General features: G+C 39.4%; 1 protein-coding gene across 3 annotated transcripts in view; it reads left to right on the top strand.

The window, feature by feature from the left end:
• The window catches only part of LOC311521387 (terminal uridylyltransferase 7-like), a 68,103-nt gene that overhangs the window by 5,850 nt on the left and 37,471 nt on the right, over positions 1-24,782 (top strand). For all 3 annotated transcript variants that reach the window (XM_084629699.1, XM_084629697.1, XM_084629698.1), the window contains exons 3-18: positions 4,457-4,635; positions 5,437-5,553; positions 6,648-6,825; positions 7,294-7,382; positions 7,865-7,916; positions 9,627-9,696; positions 10,635-10,761; positions 12,561-12,680; positions 13,752-13,886; positions 16,425-16,605; positions 16,934-18,075; positions 18,178-18,328; positions 19,095-19,181; positions 21,611-21,711; positions 22,393-22,450; positions 23,072-23,175. In XM_084629699.1, coding sequence (XP_084485825.1) covers positions 4,457-4,635; positions 5,437-5,553; positions 6,648-6,825; positions 7,294-7,382; positions 7,865-7,916; positions 9,627-9,696; positions 10,635-10,761; positions 12,561-12,680; positions 13,752-13,886; positions 16,425-16,605; positions 16,934-18,075; positions 18,178-18,328; positions 19,095-19,181; positions 21,611-21,711; positions 22,393-22,450; positions 23,072-23,175 — 2,891 coding nt within the window. The remainder of the gene's footprint in view (positions 1-4,456; positions 4,636-5,436; positions 5,554-6,647; positions 6,826-7,293; positions 7,383-7,864; positions 7,917-9,626; positions 9,697-10,634; positions 10,762-12,560; positions 12,681-13,751; positions 13,887-16,424; positions 16,606-16,933; positions 18,076-18,177; positions 18,329-19,094; positions 19,182-21,610; positions 21,712-22,392; positions 22,451-23,071; positions 23,176-24,782) is intronic.

A 24,782-nucleotide genomic window follows, 5' to 3' on the forward strand; every position in this document is an offset into this window, starting at 1 on the left:
AATTGTGTTAATCAGAGCATTTATATTGATCATGGGGAGGCAGAGTTCTGTAAGAGCATAACGACAGGACTATTGCAGAGCTCAAATGTTTTACTGCCATTAGCTAGAGAGTCAGTATGATAGATTTCAGAGTAACAGCCGTGTTAGTCTGTATTCACAAAAAGAAAAGGAGTACTTGTGGCACCAATTTATTTGACCACAAAACCAACCAACTAACCAACCAACTAACCAATTTATATGAGCATAAGCTTTCGTGAGCTACAGCTCACTTGTGACACCAAGTAAGTCAAGGTGGGGAAAAGCCAGTCAGACTTCCTTCTCTACCTTTTTGCTACTTTTGGACTTCTAGCAGAGTACTATCCCTAGACGCTGTTTGCTCATTCGCTCTTTACTATCAGCTTCTGGCTGGTAGGTCCCAGATAAATTTGAAGGACACCTCACTAACCTGCTGCTGGTAGGGAGAAGACACACTCTCTGCCCAGCCTTGCTGCAGCTATGTGGAGATGGGGTTTCTGCTCCTCTAGCCTTACTGCAGCCTCTTGTCAGCTGCAGCAATGGTGGGTTGTGCGGGTCTGCTTTTGGGTGTTGAGTTCTACTTGCAGCCTCTGGTCATAGCTTTCTCTAAATGGCAGCTGAGTGAAATTTACATTAGTCTTGTCAGTTATGCGCTGCCTGGTGGCATGAAAGCTACATGCATGGTGGTAAAGGTGGACTCCCAAAAGGATTAGAAATTTAAGAATTTATTTTTTGAAAGTTGAGCAGAAACTGATGGTTTAGACCTCCTGCTTGCCAGGAATATTTCCTATTTGCTCTTGGCATGTGGGTGGTTAGATTTTTTCCCCAAGTTTTGACTTCTTTATTGAGAGGCTTCTAAACAAATCTCGCATTGCTGAATTCTTAGAGTACCTGGAACTATTGTTAATTTTCAAACTGTGATTCACATGCTTTTCAGCAGTGTGTAAAAGTCTTCTGGCCTCTCTCCCATCACTTTCTGCAGGATTTTAAGTTTTTAAAAATTTTTTTAGTTCCTGATGTAAGGAGATGCAGTATTATCTTCCGGAGTGTGCAGGTAGAGGGCTCTGTTCCTGGTAGCTTTGCCAAGGGATAGAAGAGTGACACTAACAGGGCTGTGATCAGTTTCACGGCTGCCTGTCAGAACCCAGAGAGCTAGAGTTTGAAAACTCCCTTGATTAGAATGAATAGATATTTTGACCAGGTGAGTGGATTGCATGGAGCTAGAGAGCTGCTGGCTTGTTTTCTTGAGAGGGAAGAGAAGAAAGTTGGCCACTAAGCTGCTGTTGAATTCACAGGCTCTGAAGCCTAAGGAGCGGGGTGGGTTTCAGAGCCCAAGCTCCAGCCTGAGCCACAACTTGAAAGTGCTGTCTTCACAGGTAGTTTTTAGAACACTCATATGAGTCCCGCTAGGCCAAGATTGTCAACGTGGGCTGGCGGTTTGCTTCTGCTCTATCCAGAATGCTGCGGAGACATCTCCTTAGCCATTGGGCTAAGTTGTCAAGCCATTCTATGAGCAGCAGTGAAATGCGTGGTTTTTATACTGCTGTGAGAGGAAAGCTATGAACAGCAGATGAAGGCACTGGAGTTATTTGGTGAAGAGGAATATCTTTTTTTTTTTTTTTTTTTTTTTTTGAAGTTGAGAGATGAGTAAAGTACCAAAGACTTGTCTTTCCCAGCTATTGCAACAGATTGAAGGAAGGATGAAGTTCCTGGGGAGAGAGAGAATTGCGGAGGACAAAGACCAGCATTTTTTCATTTTTAGGAGTTAAAAAGCATCAGACAATTGCTAGACAGAAGCTGACATGGCATTCCTTTCATCACCTTGAAATTTCGTTTGCATAGTTTCCATTAAAAGCAGTTTGAGACACTATATATGCTGAATCTCCCTGTCAATTTTTGTGGTTTCACAATCAATTGTTTGGGTTTATTTTAATTTTTCCTCTTGCTGGGGATGGCCTACACAAATGGGCAGCCAACTAGACAAAATGCCATCAAATGCCCAAATAAACTGAAAAAAAAAAATCCGAATTTTTTCACCGCTCGTAATTTTAGGGGATCCTTATAGCAATGTTAAAAAGAACAGGAGTACTTGTGGCACCTTAGAGACTAACAAATTTAGTTGAGCATAAGCTTTTGCGGGCTACAGCCCACGTCATTGGCTGTATAGAATGGAACATATAGTAAGAAGGGGTGTGTGTGTGTGTATATATATGTATATACAGACATACAGAGAACATGAAACACTAACTCAGGAACTATCCTTGCAACAAAGCCCGATGTCAACTCTGTCCACATATTTATTCTGGTGACGCCATCATAGGACTTAATCACATTAGCCACACCATCAGGGGCTCCTTCACCTGCACATCTACCATCAAGTGCCCCTCTGCCATGTACATTGGCCAAACTGGACAGTCTCCACACACAAGAATAAATGGACACGCATCTGACATCAGGAATCATAACATTCAAAAACCGGTAGGAGAACACTTCAACCTCTCTCGTCACTCAGTAACAGACTTAAAGGTGGCAATTTTGCAACAGAAAAGCTTCAAAACCAGACTCCAATGAGAAACTGCTGAACTCGAATTAATATGCAAACTAGATACCATTAACTTGGATTTGAATAAAGACTGGGAGTGGCTGGGTCGTTACGCATATTGAATCTATTTCCCCATGTTAAGTATCCTCGCACCTTCTTGTCAACTGTCTAAATGGGCCACGTTGATTATCACTACAAAAGTTTTTTTCTCCTGCTGATAATAGCGCATCTTAATTAATTAGCCTCCTACCGTTGGTGTGCCTACTTACACACACACACACACACACACACACAGAACATGAAAAGGTGGATGTGTGTGTATATAGATAGATAGATAGCTATCTCTTCTTACTATATGTTCCATTCTGTGCATCCGATGAAGAGGGCTGTAGCCTGTGAAAGCTTCTGCTCAACTAAATTTGTTAGTCTCTAAGGTGCTACTCCTTTTTGCGGATACAGACTAACACGGCTGCTACTCTGAAAGTTATAGCAACGTTGTTGTTTTTTTTTAAAAAGTACGATATGATAGTTGATAGTGCCTCTTGAAAGAGATGGGATTCAAGGGCAACCTTCCTAAATATCTGAGTATGAATTCACTTTCTGCTTGTTGGAGTTGGCTTCTAAAAATCGGTAGAGGAAAAAATCTGATCCCGGTGGAAGGATTTCAGAGTTTGAAAGAATTGTCAAAAGCACTTGGAAGAGCCCATTGTTCCGGCAACTTTATATAGGTACCTAAACTAGAGGTGAGCTGTAATCCTGGCTCTTATTTGAAACTCTGGCCAGTATTTACTCATTCCTGCTGGAGCCAAAGATCACCTGTTTTTTTTATTTGTACGCTTTGGACCCGTAACTACTGTTGCAAAAATGCTGATAAAGCTGCTCACAAAGCATAGGCAGTATATTTACACCCAGACTTCTGCCACAAGCTTAGCTGTAAACACAACAAATGTATCATACTGTTTATTTTGCAAGACTTAGTTGTATTAAAATAAGTACATCCATTTTTACACAAGTGGATTACTTTATTGAGGTGAAAAAGAGGCTTTGCTTCCCTCTTCTGAGTAGCTAAAAAGGATCACTGTCTTGTGTCTTTGCTATTTTAATTGTCTCGAGCCAATGTACTGGTACAGTTGAAGAGTGGGTGACACCACAAGAGCAAGAAGCTTTCATTTCTGGGTATAAAACAAATAGTGTTACCATAGTATCTTGACATGAGGGCTATACTTTACGTGAGAGTAAGGAACGGGAGTTTCGGGGGGAAATGTGCACTGTCTTATATACATGATTAAAAAAATCTCCATGTCGGCTATATTCCTGTAGCTGCCTGATCTGACACTGTTTACTGTTTACTGCCTGGGTATAATTTAGGTTTAGGGGGTGCTAACCTTCATGTCGTGTTTCTAGGGACTCCGGAATATTGAAGTTTAATCTAGGAATTTTGAAAGTATTCCGGTTCAGAAGTGGGGAATCATCCAGTGTCAGTAATTCTGTAGGGATAGTAAGTCACCCCATCCTAATCCCTTCGAACTTGTGAGTCTTAAACTGACCATAGAACCTGTTGCCATTAGCGTTAACCGGTGTTGATCAAACAAGAATTTCTAAATAGCCCGGTTCCTGACTTTTTGTGGGTCAACCTGTTTGTTGATACTTCAGAGGTCATTCTCCAGTAGTCGCTAAGAGTCAAAACAAACATACCTTAGGAGACAGTATGAATATGCACCACCGGGGAGTGGGAGGTATTGCAATTGTCAGAAAAGATGACTTGCATATGTCAGAAAAGGAAATGGTGTGACAAGTAGAGAATCTTGTCTGCTTTATTTAATGCATTGGGTTCACTCTCCATTCTGTTGTGTGCTCTGAAATGATGTTACAGTATATTTGTTCTGATAACTCTTTAAGAAATGAAGAAACATAGGAAACCAAGGAGATCAAGAAGGACAGGAAAAGAGGAGTATGATCAAGATGACGATGTGGAAAGCCCGGTTATAGATGAGTCGATGCTGTCAGTGAAGGAACTACTAGGGTTGCAGCAGGCTGAAGAGCGATTAAAGAGAGACTGCATTTACAGACTAAAGAAGGTGACAACACTCTCTTTTTGTATATACAGTATTTGGATATTTTATCACATACAGGTTTTAATTTATGAATTAAAGATCAAAGGTTTGCACTCTTCCTGAAGAATTCCACTTTGTGCAGCTAAAGGCTCTGTTGTTAGTGATCCAATCCATAAAATTTTAACAAAATGGGTGTTCAGTGGCTGGAAATGAATAAAAAGAAGACTAGTGTACCTTTGCTTTTGACTACGTTCAGTATTCGAATTTCCAAGTGTCCCTCTATGTAATATTCAAATTGCTCGGCTCTAAGATTGGGGTTAGGTAGGGTTACCGCTCGTTCGTGTTTTACCCGGACAGTCGTTTTTTGGCGTCTGTGTCCGGGTGCCGTTTAGGGTTGCCAGGTGCCCGGTTTTCGACCAGGAAGTCTGGTCGAAAAGGGGACCTGGCAACCCTAAATGGCACCCAGACCTAAAGTTTGGTTACCACGGGGCAGGGGGAGGCGCGAGGTCACGCTAGCCTCTGCTCAGCTGGGGCCACCTCCTACCTGCAGGCAGGTAGGCTCCTTGAGATGATCCAGCAAGATGCTGAAAGGGCCTTGGGGAGAAGAGGCAGAGAAGGGGGTGAGCCCTGGGAAAAAGGCAGAGCAGGTGCGGGGCCTCGAGTGTCCGGTTACCAGCAATTATAAAGGTGACAACCTTCGGGTTGCCAGGAAAGTTGGAGGGTGTATTTTTGGACTTCCTAGGACAATTTAACTGACCGTGGCAGATGTATGAAATGAAGGTAACATCTTTCTGTATCTTAGTCAATAAACTCTCTCAATTTTAGCGTCCTCGAAACTACCCCACAGCCAAGTATACCTGCAAATTATGTGATGCTTTGATTGAGTCAGTGACATTTGCTCATAAGCACATTAAAGAGAAGAAGCACAAGAAAAACATAAAGGTGAGTTAATGACACTTTTAGAAATCCATGCTTTATATTTGTTATCCTGCTAATGATGATGCAATTATATTAGCCCTGAAGTCTTGCCTTGTTCTTACCATGCTTAATATTCTGCTAGTGTTATACAGAGTGCTTCTCTATATAATGTCTACCAATGTCCATAGACATTGGTAAAAGCAACAAATACGTAGTTTGAGACTTTTTTCCAGCATAGAGTGAACTCGGGACTGCCTCTAGGATATTACTGATATCTCCTAATAACCATCATTAAAGGGAGCTTTCATTCAATGTATAATTCAGTATTATTGTGCAGGTCATAAGTTTTTTTTAAAGTGTTTTTTTTGTGTGTGTGTAATAAAAAGCTGTCACAACTTAACCTCATTTGTTGTTCATGAGTTGTGTAATGGTATCATTAACTGTATCTGCTCTCTTCTTAATATGTCATTTAGTGGCGTTCTGACAGCTGTAATATACTTGATTTAGAATGAGTTGGTAAGAATGAATTTAAAATTTGTAATTGCCATTTTGACAATAGCCTAGATAAAATGAAAGGGTTGTTGAATACTCCAGTATGAGAGAATATATATCAATAATTAAAATAACAGCTTTATATTTATATATATATTGAAAACTATTGCCAGCATAACTGCAGTTTGACATTTTATTATTACTGAAAGAAACTTCTGCTGCGCCTGCCCTCCTTCCCCACCTTTGCCCCAGAAGACCAAAGGAATTGAAAGGCACGTACAGGGTTTCCCTTTTGTCTTCAACTTCATTATCCTCTACCACTCCTTATAAGGAGAAAGGGATGTTTGCCTATGCCTTTTATATAGGTGTATGGATTTTTGTAAATTACCGAAGCCTCTAACGTGACGTCTCAAACTCTTTATCTAGATAGAATCATTGTATGTCATCTTTCTCTAGACCTTAATTGTGTCCTAACGCATCAACTGTTTGAAACTGCTTACTAGCTCCGTAATATAGATGGGCACACAGAAATGTTTATGGCGGTAGGTTGTGTGTACCTACCCCTACCTCATGAAAGCAACTGAAGAGAGTCATTTAAATATGTTAAAATGTGGTTGTCCTTGAAGGAAAAGCAAGAAGAACAACTGCTGACTACCCTGCCTCCACCAACACCTTCCCAGATACAAGCTATTGGTGTTGCCATTGAAAACGTAGTGCAAGAGTTTGGCTTAAATAATGAGGATTTGGAACAAAGACTCAAAATTAAAACAGCGATGGAAGATTTATTGCACCCAAAATTGCCAGGTATAACTCTGCCATTTGGTTTGATGGTCAAATATACGAAAAAGAAAAAGCATTTTTCTCCGCAAGAGTAATCTTAATCTCTGATTTTGACAAGTTCTACCAATAATATAATTTGATTTTTGTCAGTATGTTCTGCTTGGTGACGTAGTGGCAATATTTTGGCCTGAAGGTTGCTCTAAATTACATCAACTGCCACTGACCCAGTGGCTGGGAATCAGCAGGGTTTAGAGGAGGCCCAAGCCATGCCCTATTGGGCGTGGCCTCAATCCCTTTTGCCAGCAGCAGGGATAAGGTGTAGGAACTGTTGTGCTACTGAAAGATTCTTCAGAATTGGGGTGATCCTCTGATGGCTGTCTACACCAGTTCTAGGACTAGAATCTGCTGGCAAGGCATTGCAAAGTGGCTGCACTCCAACCCAGGATTTGGATTAAGATGTTGAGTTTATACAAAAAATTGCTTTCTTTGCAGGTTGCTCGCTAAGGCTGTACGGCTCCTCCTGTAGCAGATTTGGTTTCAGAACATCTGACATAAACGTTGATGTCCAGTTTCCAGCCAATGTAAGTGAGCAGGTTATTATTAGTGTTGTAAAACTGGCTGAATTGCCTGTTATAGTAACATTTAAGCAAGTAATAACAAAGGTGCCAAGTGGTAATGGGATTTTTATTTACCAAAATGTATCGATCCAAGGGGAGCTATTGTTAACTGCGTCTGAACTAAAATCATCTTAATCTGTTGTTAAAGTAGTGGTATTACTCTGTGCTAATAGCATCTTCAATCCAATGAACTCAAAGCACTTCACAAACACAAATGAGTTAAACCTCACCTCCCAGCAACCCTGTGAGGCAGAGCAGGAGATTTATACCCATTTTACAGATGGGGAAACTGGGCCTTAGATGTTGTGACTTGCCTAAGGTGTCACAGTGATCCTCCTTTGTCTTTTCAATATGGAAGTATTAAAAATCCATCATTAAAAAACACATTTTTCAAATGTTTCAGTAGCTTAAATAATAATCTTCTATGATTTGACTCCATTTCACAGATGGCTCAACCAGATGTTCTCTTACTTGTACAAGAAAGTCTGAAGAATAGTGGTAAGAAATACTTGTTCACTGGTTTCAGTTTCATTTCAAAAGCACCCCTGGCCGTTCTCACAGTACTCCTTCACTGAATGCAAAACCTTTTTTAAATAGATGCATCAGCTCAAATGCTTACTTGATTTTTACAGAATAATGTAAGTCTGTCTCCATATGTAGTTTCATTCTTCTTCTACACTAGTAAATTGACAGGTACAAGAGTAAAGGTATTAAGCTTACCTAATTGGAGGAGGGAGCATTTTGTACATTGAATTCCAAAATCCCTTCACAGCTAGGGAAAAGAGTTGGAGTTTTTATGTTGCTATGTTTACTTGGTCAGTGACCTTGCTGAGACTTAAGCATGTGAAGTAAATGAGACTACACAGTGCATGAAGTTAAGCAGGGGCCTCAGTCTTTGCAGGAGTGGTGCCTTGGATAGAATTATGTGGTGGTAGCCTAAAACCACAACGCTCTAAGGTGTAACATTCTGTAATGATCCCCTAGCTCTTTCTGTGAGCACTGCTGATGGGATCACAGAAACAAAGGTTGATAGTAATATTCCCCTGCTAGCCCATAATGTAGTGCAAATCTCCCTAGAGTAAGGTGTGCTCCTTTACATACCTTAGAGTCTCTCATCAACAGAAGTTGGTCCAATAAAAGATATTACCTCACCTACCTTGTCTCTCAAATATCCTGGGACTGACACGGCTACAACAACGCTACAGAACTAATGCCGTCAGACAAGCTGTTTAGTGTAGGCTTGTCATGTGTATTCCAACAAATGACTTACCCTGAATCGATAATGGTAGATACTAAATGCATCACTTGTATAAGGCCTAAAGAATTTAGCTGCTTTAGTATTTCGTTCAAATACTAGCTACAGTATGTCCTTTAGTGGTAGAAATTCCTAACTGTGTGTTCTCATTCACATCAGGAATGGGGATGCCCCTCTTTTCCACAGGCTAGCTTGTGAGGATGATTTACCTAGCGACATAAGTGTGCATGGTGCTTCTTACTTGAAATAGGACTGACTAGTCTTTGTCCCAAAGTACTTAAGGCCCTATTTTCAGATCTTAGCCTCCTTTCATGTATATACAACTTTGTGCACGCATCTGCACATACGTTTTTGGTGTGCTGATGTTTCGTACACAAGATAGAATGTGTATATGGAAACTCATCACCTGCATGTTGAGGTACTAAAAAAATGCCACTCAGTCCTAATTTATGCACATCAGGGAAGACTGGGTTGAAGCCAGCTGAAAACGGGGTCTTTACAATCTAAGTAGAACATACACAAAGGAAAAAGAGAGGGAGGGTGGCTCCTTTTCTATTTTACCGTGTGTGTGTGTGAGGTTTTACTCTTCTTTCCGCTCTCTCCCTTGTAGCATTTTCTTTAACACAACTGCTAAGTCGCTGCCTCCTCTACCAACAATAATGTGATCTTGTTTGGAAACACTGCAAGTTTATATAGTTGGACTGCGTTTTTCCTTTCATATTTTCAAAATCTAAATTAACACAATGTCTGATAGTACTGACCCACCGGACTTAACTTTCTATTTTCGTGCTTGAGTTAGTCAGATTTCTAATTGGAGGTGATCCTTTTATGAGCCAGACTGGTAGACCCAAAATCTATTTCTACTCCTTGCGCTACATAAGTTTCTCCTTAAACACGAAGAATATTATTAACCATGTGCTTAATGTGGCTTTTTCTTTTTTTTCCCCCCCCAGAATCTTTTATTGATGTTGATGCAGATTTCCATGCTAGAGTACCAGTGGTGGTGTGCAGAGAAAAGCAAAGGTCTCAGTTGTCAATTTGTGTGTTCTAATAGCATATAGCAATGTAAAATTACACATACCCACACCTGAAAAAATAACATTTCTGTACTAAATTATTACAGTTCCATGGATCTTGACACAAACATTTATGGGCAAGTCATTCCTAGCCTAGAATAAGAGGGTAAGGGTTATTTCTTCCTCAACCCCCTCTTCCCCAGTCCCCTTTACAAAAATAAATAAATAAATAAATAAAAATAATAAAAAAAAACCTTTTATTTTTTCACTGTGCACCCCTCTGCACTGGGGATGATTGCTAAAGTAGAAAATTTCCTTTCTTCCCTTCTAGACGATGCAGATTTAATATCAAATGAAAGAAACCTAAAAAACAATGTAAGGGGAGCTTAAATAGCTTTAGTGCTATGAGGAAAGGAGTGAGGCATTTTGTTTTGCCCACTTACCACATACCACTTCAGATTCATGAAATATTGTGTAACTAGCTACTGATGTAGAATCTATCACCAGTTGTTTGCAGTTCCTTGGTCTTTCATTACTGATTTTTTTTCCTGCACTCTGGAAATAGTTTATGAACCGTTTTAGTAATGGGGTTTGGTACAGTGAAATTATTTTGATTCACGGAAGAAAATGACAATGTGTGATGTTTTAGTTCATTGACTAAATGATTTAGTTGCTTAAAAAAAATCTCCAGAAAGTGAGTGATGAATTGCTGTGAATTTTAAAATGCTTTTGCTCTTGTAAAAGCTTGAAATGTTTAAATTGTAAAACTAAATACACAGGTCAAACTGGTTTTGTTTGCTTCCTTTCATTGTAATGTTAAGCCTCTGAGGCTGTTAAATCTGTCATCATAGCCTCAATTTTGTGATAGGTTGTAAGATTTCATCTGACATATGGCTTTCCTTAAAACACCTGCAGGATTTTCAGGTTGTTTCTTTGTCATTGTAGTGGCCTTGTTTGTAAAGTAAGCGCAGGGAATGAAAATGCTTGTCTGACGACAAACCATTTGGCTACTCTTGGAAAACTAGAACCAACTCTTGTACCTCTAGTGATTGCCTTCAGGTACTGGGCGAAGGTGAGTCTTTTTTTAATAAAAACCGTTCTTTTTGTCCAACTCTTGTGTGATGAGTTTCTCAAAACAGGCACCTGGATAAGAGAAGGTAGGCAGTGTACAAAAGTTTAACCAAGATACATCCTGGTTTTCATGGTGTTTCTCTTTTAGTCCAATGTCCTGCTAGTAAATCTCCAGTTGTAGTTTAGGAATGCGATTGCTCTAAGTCTCTTCTTGGGAAAAAGTTACTCTTTTGGTCTGAAATTTTGCATGATCTAGAGCAGGGGTTCTCTACCTTGGGGGATGCGGGCAGTCACAAACAGATTGTAATTGCCCTGTCCTTCATATGGCTCCATTAGGGGTTGGATAGACGGTGTGCCCTGCTATGGAAAAGGGGCTTGCTGTATGGAAAGCTGAAAATCGCTGGTTTAGATTGAGTGACTCTACAAGAAGAATCTATTCAGTTGCTTCAATGATCTAAATATAACAGTATTTCATGCTTTTAAGAAACTTTCAGTTGCTTTATTAGGTTCTTATAATTCAAAAACGTCTTTGAACTTTAAACGTGACCCACCGGCTTTCCTCCTCTGAGGAATACAATATTTGTTATGTGCAGTATATTATTTTCTTTGCCCATTACGTGCATGCACTGACTGAGATTATCTAATTGTCGCACATATGAGTCGATATGAGTTGCACTAAATTATAGTGTATACAGCAACCGCAACTGTGCCACCTTGCCTTTCCACTTTAAAGATCTCTTTACATAGGCAGCGTTTGGTATATGATCATAGAGGTTGATGTGAAACTCTAGCTGGAATTTCTTGACTTTGTACCAAAAGAAATCCACCATAATGTTGCTTAACAAGCTCTTTTGTTACGTGATTGCTGAGAGTCTAACCACATTAATAGCAACGCTTATAAAATATAAAGATGTTGATATGCATATCTTTGTCTGTTAGTCTTTTAAAAAATTGCTTATGAAATCCCAGCTTCTCTGCACCTGAGTACCAGCTGCAAAAGTGCCTCAAGTGCATAGAAGGGGAAGATTATTTGTGAAGAATTCTTAAAATTTGTCATATGAGGTAATTTTCACATTTGAAGTTAATGGAAACAAATTAGGAAGAGTTCATGTGGACAAAATGAGTAGTGGAATCTTTGAGTATTTGGTGCAAGTATGATATGTGTTTGACGGAAGGCAGGGTATGTTTGTTTCATGTAGCAAGTCGCTTTCAAATGGTGAAGTTTGAAGTCCTAAATAAGCCAGTCATCTTTGTGAATCTTAGTCAGTACTCTGGGTATACATACCACATATGCCACCTCAAGTCTTGATTTCTGAAATAGCTTGAGCAGATTACAGTACAAAGATAAGAGTCACAACTCTGAATTTATCATACCATAACTCTTTAAACTGAAAATGAGCAGTTCGTTAAAGGAGCTGAAGGGAATTATGCCGAGATCTCATTGACGCAATTTCCCTTCACCCTCACTGCAAATCCCAACTGTTGCGTACAACCAGTAGCTTGTTTGGCTGGAAGATTATCAGATCTGATTATCAGAATGGAATGCATACAAGAAAAGTGATTTCAGTATTGTTCTGCTAGAACACCGGCTGTGATTTTAATAACTCCGTGAAGTCCTTTGGAACCAAACACATCCCACAACATGGGGACAAACGAGTTATGTAAATCTTCGCGCTCTCTTCCGGTATTTAAATTGATGGTTTTGCAAATAGGAGAATGATGATAGATACCAAAAAGACTATTTGTAATAAAAAGCTTGATGCGGAAAAATATTAACGTGTTTCAATTTTTTTTTTACAGCTGTGTTGTGCTGATCGTCCTGAAGAAGGAGGTTTGCCTTCTTACGTGTTTGCTTTAATGGTCATTTTCTTTCTACAACAGAGGAAAGAGCCATTTCTGCCTGTTTATTTGGGATTGTGGGTACGTGCCACTTAAGTCTCATCAATCTGAGGGTGATATTTTCTGTTATAATTGTAAATTATTACTTGCTTGTGTCTTGCCTATCCCTTGTGCAGGAGAGTAAGACACTTAGTCACCAACAGCAAAATATCAGTATAGTTTTTGTGTGCATAATATATGTGACAAGAACATGCCACAATTAAGTTTGGTTGAGCAATTTTAATTCCTCCCCCTTGCGCGCAAGCATTATGACGCAGTCTTTAATTACGTGATCACATATTATTTTCCACAGGATACTAGCCTCATTCAGTGCACGGAATGGACAGTGCTCACTTAATGAGCAGTTATTCGCTCTCTTTTGTTTTCTCATTGTTCAGTGTGTGGCCCCCATCTCCTTGGCTGCACAGTCTTGATTCACCCATACCGCAGGTCCATACTGCGCACTGATGTGGCGGGGGTCCTATGGAAAAAATAATATGCAATTATGTAGTTACAGACTGTATCATCATGCCTGGGCACAAGGGGGATTAATTAAGGTGGTATCCTATGTGTAATTTTTTTCAAAAACAACTCTAACTTTTGAGTGGGACTTAGGCACTTAACGTTTATCCTAGGCCTATAACAGACTTCTTCAAACACTGATCTATTTTCTCATTAGCATATTTCAGAATTGTTTACAGACTTGCTATTTACATACAGCTCTTGATCTTGGTTAACGAGTCAAATCGATGTATGTATAAAATTTTATTTAAAGCCATGTGACGGAACCTCTAACAAAGTAAAGATACCAATATAAATCATAACTAGATGGCTACTGCGTGTAATTTCTTATTTTGAAAATCGACTAATGGAGTTGTAGTGCGCATTGGTGACGTTTAATCAGAAAGCCGATTACCTGGGGAGGAAGAACCCTATCGAATGAGAATTCAGTAAGCCTGTCTTTATTATGGGTATAGTGTGTGATGATTTTTGTACGTCTTTAAAATACTGACTTTTTTCTGGATGATTAATAGTATGGAGGATGTTGGTTTGAAATTCTTCAGATAAAAAAGGTGTCTGGTGTTTTTTCCTCTTTCCCTCTGCACTCTCCAGATTGGAGGATTCTCCTTAAACAAATTAGTAAACTTCAACCTTAAAGATGTTGAGAACGATATCGTGGTCTGGGAGTATAATCCTGCTGTTGATGATGCTGATTCTCCAAAAGAAGCTTCTCCTAAAAGGGGCAAGGTCTGAACCATTTCAGTTACTTCAGTAGTAATCTAGAAATCGCTACTGCTACTCTCAGCAATGACCACCCGTCTTTATTTTAAGTGAAGTAAAATTGTTGATGTATTGCGAAGCTAACCTGCATAATTCAGTGGCTGTGTGCAGTGTTGTGGCCGTGTCAGTCCCAGGATATTAGAGAGACAAAGTGGGTGGTGATAAAAATGTATTACCTCACCCACCTTGTCTCTGTAATTCAGTGACTGGTTTTCTGTTGCGTATGCGACATCTGAAGACAAATGTGACAAGTAGTAGGAGACCAGGAAGTAATTCTAAGTCTTAAGGTATTGGTGATGCTTGCCAGGGATACCCAGGGTTGTAAGGCACCTCGCTATGCGGAAGCCTTTTCTATGCCCACTGTGGATCACTCTCTGACTCCATCAGCTACTGGCAACACAAACTTCCCCTCCAGACCTCCACAGGCCCCACTCTCTCTTTTTCCAGGTTAGTGATAGGCACACTCCAGCACCCGAGTCCTCCAAGCACGCCTGCAGTGTCCAGTCCCTAAACCACTGGACACTCACACAATTACCAGACCCACTGTTCCCAAAGGAGCAGTTCACCACAGCTTCCCAGTTACTCCTTAGACCACAGCTCAGCTTAACACATGGCACTTAGATTTGTTTATAGTGAAAACAAGTATAAGTTTACCAGAAAAGAGCCAAGGCCTAAACTTAACGAACAACACTTTTTTCCTGTCTGATAAAGGTTGTCTCATCCAAAAAATCTTTCTCCCGGCTTTTAGCAGCAAGGTTGGTTGTGACCCTCTGTTCATAAGAGAAGCATGCTGTCAGCTTGTCTCCTAGGTGAACGATGCAATTTGTCTCTCTACCGTTACCGTACAAAAATCCATTGTCTTAACTTGTGAACAGGATTCCCCTTCTCTCCTCCCATTCGTTGTTTTTTCCTCTGTGCTCCTTTCTTGTCGGTTTTTACGATCTCTTGATTAGCCTTGTGCTCAGATAGTAGGTGGGCTTCCATTTGTGAAGTAGACCACACATAATGCACTTGACCAGCCAGCCAGAGATAAGCATCTCTTCTCGCTTGCCTGGCAGGAGTATGCTGATCCCCTTCTGGTGACCTGCCTTAACTCGCACTGAAAATTATGTGCTTAAGGTCTATGTATACGTAACTCCTTACATATTATCGGTACACACATCTCACAATGATTATGCTGACCAGTGTGCCACAGGTTTTCATTAGAGACCGCTTCAGTGAACCAGTATGTAGATACCAGATCCCCTGTGCCTTCAGCTAGTTGGCACCAAGAGGTCCCAGGGTCACAGTCCTGGGTTGTTAATATTTCTTAAAGTAGGGGACAACTGTAGTTGACAGAATTCCAAAAATCCTTTTTCAGACTTGACTATGTCAACTGAGTAACTCTTAATTTCAAACTACTATTTTTCTTATCTAATAGCATTGCTCTTTTTAGAAATAGCATAACTGTATAAATTCAGTCCAAATCGCACATGGGAGTGTTTTATAATACAGAAGTTACATAAACTTAATCCAACAATGGCTAACATTTATGATGTTTTAAGTGTAAAATACTCCATGATCTTGTCTAAAAAGATCTTATTTGGTAAAATACTAAGCAATCTTTATATAGCAAAAATATGAAATCCTTTTAAAAATAATTTGTGCTGTGTTTATAAATCAGAGCCATTATAAAATTCACGTAAACTAAATTCTTACAAGTATATTAAGATAATGTATAGCCGTAAAAGCTAGGACCGCCTGAATCTAAGGAAAAGCATAATGTACTCTAAAAGACTGTGTCAATAATTTGTCACAATACCAAACTGGATTAGCACTGAATCCCAGCATCCACGTCTTTTGCTTCATGCCAAATTATTGATGGTTAGCCCTAAGAAACAACTCCAACCAAAGAGGACAAACTTTCAGAGTTGGCAGAATAAATATCCACAGAGATTTTAAACTGTGTAATTTGCTCTGTCTGTCGCTTCCCCTTCTTGCTTGAAGTGCCCATTTTGTGTCTGTACATTTAAGTGACCATACAGGGTGATTCTTTCTGAAGAATGTTTTGCATTTGATGAGGCTATATCTTTCACCCTAACTGAGGTTTTTATGCTCTGAAATGCTCACTTTGAAGTGTATTAATGATAGCACAAGAACATTTTTATTTAAATACACAATCATGATTCATATTAGCCATAATCATACATGTCACTGTCCAACCGTTATTACATTTGATTTATAAGAGTTTGAGGTGTTAGTGTAAATCAAGATAACTATCTCTTTGAATTGTCCTCTTCTGTAGCTGTAAAATGTGTGTTTAACTCTCATAATGTTGTAGTTTGCCTTGTTTGAGTAGAGCATTAATTTTTATTGTTGAGACCTGCACACTCGTCGCAGACGTGACTGTGTGTCAGTGAAAAGCAAGTTTAAGACTGGCAGAATGATTTTTCTGCCCCATAAAAGAGGGTTTTTCATCCACCTTAAAACTGAAAAACTGAAGAGGGTTTTGTTTCTAATTAACAGGTTCCCTTAGTGTTTGATTCAGGACACCAGTGTTCAGCACCAGTTGGGCAGCTTTGGGTAGAACTGCTTCGCTTCTATGCCTTGGAGTTTAATCTGGCTGATCTGGTCATCAGTATACGACTCAAAGAACCAGTGTCTCGTGAATCAAAGGATTGGCCTAAAAAGCGCATGGCTGTGGAAGGTACCTGAAGTCTGTCAATTAAGACTTATCGGCCCTCTGACTTACCAAGTACGCTGTCAGATATGTTAGAAAAACAATTTCAGGCATATGTTTCTGTGTGATATTATAAAATGTTTTAAACATATACAGTTTCCTCCACAAAGTCTAGAGCTCTCTTTATTGCTAATGCGTTCCTAAAACAGATCATTAAATTAATTGACAATATATCTAAAATTTGTTGTAAAACAAAACAGGACTAATCAAACCTGTCTTTGCTGCTTCTTTATATCCATCAATGAAGTGTTAGACTTTTGTATTCAGTTAGCTCCTGGCTTTCTTTTTCTTTCAGACCCTTACTCAGTAAAGAGGAATGTGGCAAGAACTCTGAACAGTCAGCTAGTATATGAATATATTCTTCACTGCTTAAGGGCAACTTACAAATATTTTGCCTTGCCCCACAAAAAACCTACAAAATCCAGCCCCCAAAAGCCTTTGAACGTCAATGAGGAGACATCACAAAGATTAGAACCTGAAAAGGATGCCATAAAGCATGATGCCACCGATACGCAAAACATAGCTGACCAAATGGGGGAAGTGGTAGCAGCTGATTGTATTAATATTATTGATAGAAGTATAGACACGCCTCAGGCATGTACAGTTGATCCTTCAAAGGTGTTTGTCTCTGAAAGCGTGGCCAAAGAAGAATTGGCAGATGATATAGGACATTTGGGAATTGCTCAGGAAGATTCAGACTTTGTAATTGAAGAGATGATTTCTGGTGATAATGAGAACTTCAAACCAAGCTGTGTAGAGACAGAAAGTGGAAATGAGGAGGAGGAGGAGGAGGAAGAGGAAGAACATGACCAAGATGAGAAATGGCAGAAAAATGTGATAGTTATTGATCAAGGCTTGGATGACTACAGTGAAAATGGAGATCTCCCTATTCCAGCAAGTGAGCATGATATTGAAACATACGGTATTTCGGACTCTGAAGGTGTTCAGAGCACTGTAGTCAGAGAGAGTGATGAGTTTGGTTTAGAGTGCAATGTAATACTCGACGATAAGGCTGACATGGATGAGGAGAGCACAGAGGGGACTGATGAACTGGATGATTCCCTGAACAAACGTGCACCTTCGTTATCTGAAATAAATAACTCGGATGAGGAAGGAGAGGAAGAGGAGGGAGAACAGAGTTTTCTCCTAAACCAAACAGAATGTGGTGGGATTGTGACTGGACAAGATGATGAGCTGGACAATACTTACACTGCATCTGGGGATGAAGATGCACTGTCTGAGGAAGAATTGTCCGTCTCTGTTAAATATGAAGAGACAGAGCTGGGAAAACATGTAGATAAATCTCTAAGGGTAGATTTGAATGAAGAGGATTTTATAGAGAAAGGAAGCCTTTGTGAAGAGGACATACTAATAGGACAATTTATGGAATCTGAGCTCTTTTATGAATTTAATAAACCCGCTTTCACAAAGGGCAAGGTAAGCTTTTAACATCTAACCACCAGGAAATATTACTAAGTATAGTTCTGATTCATGAAAGGGCCGTAGACTTAAAAAATGTCTTGCTTTCTATTCACGCAGTCTCCTATGGTTGTATGTAGCTTGTGCAGACGAGAAGGTCACCTAAAGAGGGATTGTCCAGAAGACTTCAAAAAAATTGAGCTAGACCCTTTGCCAGCATTGACACCCAAGTTTTCAAATATTTTAGATCAAGTTTGCATCCAGTGTTACAGTAAGTCATCAATACTGCACTCTTTCAATATGTTTATGGAAAATATGAATTAGTCAGCTAGATTTTAATAGTACTTTAGGGAATTCTCTGAGGTCAACAGCATCAGTGGAGCTGGGTTTTGAAAGTAGCCAACTTAGTACAACAGGTGAGATTCTGTAGGGTAATGACATTAGTTTAATTGCTAAATTGCACCTGATACTTGTTATATTCATAAGTCTAAATTGTACCTCCAAAGAGTAAAAATCCAAAGTGCGTAGGCTGATCTCATGACTCCGTGAACTAAACATGGAGTCAATGAAAGCTGCTGGATATTGGATATTCCTGAAATTTAGGCATCTACACATAGACTTCAGAGCCTATATGAGGCATCCTTTTTCCAAAAATGTTGTCTGACTCTCTTCAGTGCGGTTCTTTGTGTGATATTTTGTATCTCGTTACCAGAAATTGCTGTTTGAAAGAACAAAGGCAGGACCATTTCTAGAAAGAACGATACGCTGACTTCAGATTTTTTGAACCATTCTTCCTCCCTCTGCCCCCCCCCCCCCCCGCATTCATTTGATCTTGGCACCCTTCACTTCTGACTAGACAAAACGACTGTTTTCCTAATGTATTTTTTTGTTTGACTTAGTATTTCTCTGCTTCTACCCACTCTTCCCTCTCTCCCCCTCCCACATCAATTTCCTTTTTCCCCCCTTCCTGTCACTTAACGGTGGCAATGTTTTTACATATTTTGCCTGAATGGGTGTGTTTCTGGCTTTTTTTGAAGAGGATTTTGCTCCAAATATTATAGAGGATCAGGCTCGTGAACATATACGGCAAAATCTGGAAAGCTTCATCAGACAGGAGTTTCCAGGTAATTGTGCAGCTTCTTTTCATACTCCTATTTAGTTTTTTTTTAAAGTTTCACTTTTTTAGCATTTTCAACAATTTCATTGTACCAGTGTAAAGAACAACGTTAGCTAATTTAAACTTCTTCTTAAAATATTCTGTTTAGTTGTTTAAGACTCTGCTATAGGACTTCAGATTAATTGGGAATATTTTCTCTTGCAATAATCTCAGCTCGCTGTTAAAGCTTGAAGTTTCCACCTCATACGTTATAAAAAAAAATAGAAATGGACATGTTTTTGGAGCTTTTTGTTTGTTTGTTTTAAGAAAGAGCACAATCTCAAGGAGGCAGGGCATAATCATAGAATATCAGGGTTGGAAGGGACCTCAGGAGGTCATCTAGACCAACCCCTGCTCAAAGCAGGACCAATCCCCACCTAAATCATCCCAGCCAGGGCTTTGTCAAGCCTGACCTTAAAAACTTCAAAGGAAGGAGATTCTACCACCTCCCTAGGTAACGGAATCTCCTTCCTTTGAAGTTTTTAAGGTCAGGCTTGACAAAGCCCTGGCTGGGATGATTTAGGTGGGGATTGGTCCTGCTTTGAGCAGGGGGTTGGTCTAGATGACCTCCTGAGGTCCCTTCCAACCCTGATATTCTATGATTATGCCCTGCCTCCTTGAGATTGTGCTCTTTCTTAAAACAAACAAACAAAAAGCTCCAAAAACATGTCCATTTCTATTTTTTTTTATATCCTGTTGATGAGAAAAGATCATGACATCAGCAGGCACAAACAATAGCTGTTTAAGTAACCAGTAATCACAATTTTATAACAAAACTTTCATAACTAGCATTTTCATCTCAAATTCGTGAGTCAAAGTTCGCTGTTCCAGTCATTGTATTCATTCTTGTAAGACTGCTACAGACATTCTGAAACCCCTGGCACCCCACCTTGGAACCTTGATCAGGCCAAAAGTATCCCCTTCCTTTTCAGTTCATCTAAGAACTAGCTTTATTTTTCTGCCCTTATTCTCAGTGTAGAAAGAAAAATGTACTGCCTGTCCATCACTCTGGGAGTATTCTAAAGCAGAGACATAACTCTTGGCTCTCAGCAAAGCTCCGTAGACTGGAGCTACGGTTTCTATTTCTGGAAATATATACGGTAACCACCTGGGCTTCAGTTCATAGTCTTGCCAAATTTGTATGCAGGCTGCATGTGGAATTTTTGGCCAAAGATTGTTGCATCTGTAAAGACTTGTCGTAACCCAAAGAGAGTTCTTGTATCGCTTATCCAGATCCTCAAGGATTTAGTCAAATCCTCGTGCTGCTAATCTAGTTAGTTTGCCACTTAATTTGTTCCTGGGTGTGTCGGACTCCTATTTGATCCTGGGTAAATTTCTTAATCTCTGTGTCTTCATTCCAATTTGTAAAATGGGGATTCTTCCCTGCCTCAAAGGGGTGAGGTGAAGTTAAATTCATTATTTCTGAAGGATTCCGGCACTGTGAGTATCATAGTTACACAGGAAGTCGCATTCAATTATCACAGTGTTTTCTTCTGGCCTTGAAATCTCTGAAAAGTCAGTAAATATATTAACTTTGATACCTATCCTAAATTTTATATTTAATCTTAATTTTCATTGTACACTGAAGACTGGTGGCTTGTCACCAGAGGAGGGTAGAGGTGGAGGGCTGTGCTAATCACTGATTTAATTACTTCCAGGCTCTCTTTTCCAGTCCAAATCCCCATTACTATTCAGACTGCCATAGGGGCCTGAAAATCATCTATCACTACTGCACCTGCTCCGTAAGCCCCTGCAGGTTACTAAATTTGTTCAAAAAATTAACAAAAGCCAGAAAAGAGACACTGCAGGGATAGGTTTCAGAGTAGCAGCCATGTTAGTCTGTATCCGCAAAAAGTACAGGAGTACTTGTGGCACCTTAGAGACTAACCAATTTATTTGAGCACAAGCTTTTGTGAGCTACAGCCCACTTCATCGGATGCATAGAATGCATATATGTCTTCTTACTATATGTTCCATTCTGTGCATCCGATGAGGTGGGCTGTAGCCCACGAAAGCTTATTGCAGGGATACTGTCATCTTGTAAATCACATTGAAATATGAAAATTGTGTGCATACTCTGGCTATAAAGAACACCTGTTCGCGAATCCTTTTTTTCTTAATGCCAAAAATGATGAAAATTTTGCTGTACGGTTTAGTCATTGTTTTGACACAAATGCCTTTTAATTTATTACTCTAAAAGGTACTGAATTAGACCAGTAACTGTACAGCGTTATCGTCCATAGACAATGAAGAAATATGCCCTATATTTAATAACTATTCCTTGTAAAGTCCATTATTACCGAAAAATGGTGTTCAACATTGGCCAAATCAGACCCTAGCTATTAAAACTGAACTGATGGTGTATCAGATGTGGTTATAGTGTTGTGTCCTTTACAGGAACCAGGTTGAACTTGTTTGGCTCATCAAAAAATGGCTTTGGCTTCAAACAAAGTGACCTTGATATCTGTATGACAATTGATGGACTGGAAACTTCTGAGGTAGACTTAGAGCTCTTTTGTATAACTTGTACTGGTATTTTATAGATAGAGCTATTGTTGCTGTGACCACTGTCTCGTGACATCCTTTTGCAAAAAGGACTTGCGCAGTCGCTGAAAAAGGAAATAGAACTTCTACCAAAAAACGTAAATTGGCTAGTGTCTTGCTGCTGTGTCGGCTAATCCGGTTTAAGATTTTCTTCCTTTACCGTTGAGCTTATTCGTAGATTCTTCAGTGAAATGTTAATATTGTTTGACAGGGAAATGTATGAGGTACATTGATTCAGCATCACAGTGTTGATGCATGGTAAGGTAGAAAACGAAGATGGGGTGAGAAAGAAGCAAGTCTTTTTCTTTTTGGTTATATAAATTAGCACATGCTTTAAATGCATGTTTATGCATGCATGAACTCTTTTAAGAACATTAGGGTATCCTTTAGTGTTGACTTGAAAATACGCTACATTTTGAAACTGTCTGGTATGAATGCCGCTGAGTGTACAATTTAGGTGTCTTTTTAATGATATGGCTTTGAGCCTAATGACGGGCAATGAATGGCACATGAACTGAAATGGCTTGGCTAGGACATGGTCTAATAGTAATGCTTACATATAGCTTTTCTAGAATTTTGCGATGGGCACAAAACATTATCAGTGCACTGAAATCTTTTTTCCTCTCCTTTTTCAGGGACTTGATTGCATAAGAATAATTGAAGAATTAGCCAGAGTGCTTAAGAAACATTCAGGTACCTTCCTAGAGAATAAGAGTGGATAGTTCTGTGTACATGAATTTGTATACTATTTATGGAGTCAGAAGGTTCAGGGGTATAAGTACACAGATATCATTAAGATAACTAATGCACTGAAGAGTTCAGTGTTAGCAGGATTGGGGACTTAGATTGTGAACATTTGTAGACCTTCATTGCCTGACCAGGCCCATTTGAAGGGTTCTAAGGTTTATAGAACCAGGCCTAAATTAGACTCTGATACTGTGTTAATAACATACGTGAAAACAAGTCCTAAGTTACACGTTTGACCCTTCGGACAGTGGTTATAGGTTTGTATTTACATATCCATTTTTTTGTTTGTTCACAAGTAACATTAATAATAATATTAATAATGCTGAAGCTGGCACACACTAGACATTACAGTTTAGCGTCACAGTATATTCCTGTAAAAATCACATGTAAATGCCTTTTTATGAGGATTTCATTCACTCTGTACCAGATAGGTATTTATGCTATTTTGCTATTTAAACAACAATTTAGTTTTCAGCTAATGTTAAATGAAAACTAATGCCAGAAACGCTATGAATAATGAATATTCATTGTATTAAAGTGAAAGCCAAACTTAATATTCCTTCCTAGGTCTAAGAAATGTCTTGCCAATAACAACTGCTAAAGTGCCAATTGTCAAGTTCTTCCATGTGAGAAGCAGTCTTGAAGTAGATATCAGTTTATATAATACACTGGTAAGATCACGATTATAAATCACCTATTCCAGTTAGATTTTGAGGTTCTAATCCTCCATTCGACTCTTTCTGGGTGAAGTGAAAGGAGGCAGAGCAGCTGTTTTCTGCTAAAATTGTACGCTAGTAGTAAATTTAGTTAGCTTAATAATAGCAAACACCAGTGTTTTGGGGTGCATTGATCCTTTTGTAGGACTTGGAGGGAAAGGCGTAACATCCTGGGCAGTGAGAAGACCATCGCTGCATGTGTTAAGTGTGGGGACTGTCACGGTATCAGGGCTGTCTCATCTCTAACAAAATAAGTCGCTTTCCATTGCACGCTATGCTCTGGAGAATTAGGCTGGTGAAAGGTGGAAAACATTAGCTGGAAACAATCCTCCTTTTACCAGATTCAAATCTGGCCACACAAGCCTTTTTAACTTGGAGGGTTTTAACCGTAGATTATCTGGATTATGAAAAGCCCCAGGTGCTACAGTTAGCAGGACTTTGAGAATGGTCCCAAACCCGGCTCGCCTTGTTACATTCTCCATGGAAGCAAAATTTATGTCCCAAGTACGTGGCCAAATGTTTTAAAAAACCTATTTAATCAGTGACTCTAGACTTCAAAAGCAAATTCATTGAGACAGTAAGTCTCTGTATCAGCTGAGGGAGATTATTTTAAATGCTAGGTGTGGTGAAAGCCTGTTCGTCAGGTTACGCGTCTGTATGTGTCAGTTGGTAGTGCCTGCATTTCTGGGATGAACTGCATTTGTGGGTTTAGGAACTGCCCCAGAATTTATGCTCTGCCACATGCCTTAGAAATACAGTAGTAGCTTGATGCTTCACTCTTCTGAGGTATTACCTTTTGGATGCTTCTGCATATTGTTTGTGAGCAGATGAAAGTTAAGAATCTTGATAAGCTCCTCCCACCAGAGCAGGTGGTAACCGCGCTCTCCTGATGATCGCTTCCTGTCTGAATAAAACAGGTTTTAATGTGCAGAACTCGGTAAGTGGTTTTGCTGAGCTCCAAACAACTGCAGCGTGTGCCTTCTAATTCAGTGCACTTAACAGTTTAAGTTGTAAATAGGTGAAAGTGTATGTGCTCACACATTTGTACACACACAGACACATGTATATTCATACATATTAGGGCTGTCAAGCGATTAAAACGGTTAATTGTGCTGTTAAACAATAATAGAATACCATTTATGTAAATATTTTTGGATGTTTTCTACATTTTCAAATATATTTCAGTTACAACACAGAATACAAAGTGTACACTGCTCACTTTATTTCTTTTTGATTACAAATATTTGCACTGTAAAAAACAAAAGAAATAGTATTTTTCAATTCACCTAATACAAGTACTGTAGTCCAATCTCTTTATCATGAAAGTTGAACTTAGAAATGTAGAATTATATACAAGAAAATAACTGCATTCAAAAATAAAACAATGTAAAACTTTAGAGCCTACAAGTCCACTCAGTCCTACTTCAGCCAATCGCTCAGACAAACAAGTTTGGCTACAATTTGCAGGAGATAATGGTGCCTGCTTCTTGTTTACAACGTCACCTGAAAGTGAGAACAGATGTTCGCATGGCACGGTTGTAGCCGGCGTGTCAAGATATTTA

Source organism: Lepidochelys olivacea, assembly GCF_965140295.1.
Source record: "Lepidochelys olivacea isolate rLepOli2 genome assembly, chromosome: 5".
Lineage (NCBI taxonomy): Eukaryota > Metazoa > Chordata > Testudines > Cheloniidae > Lepidochelys > Lepidochelys olivacea.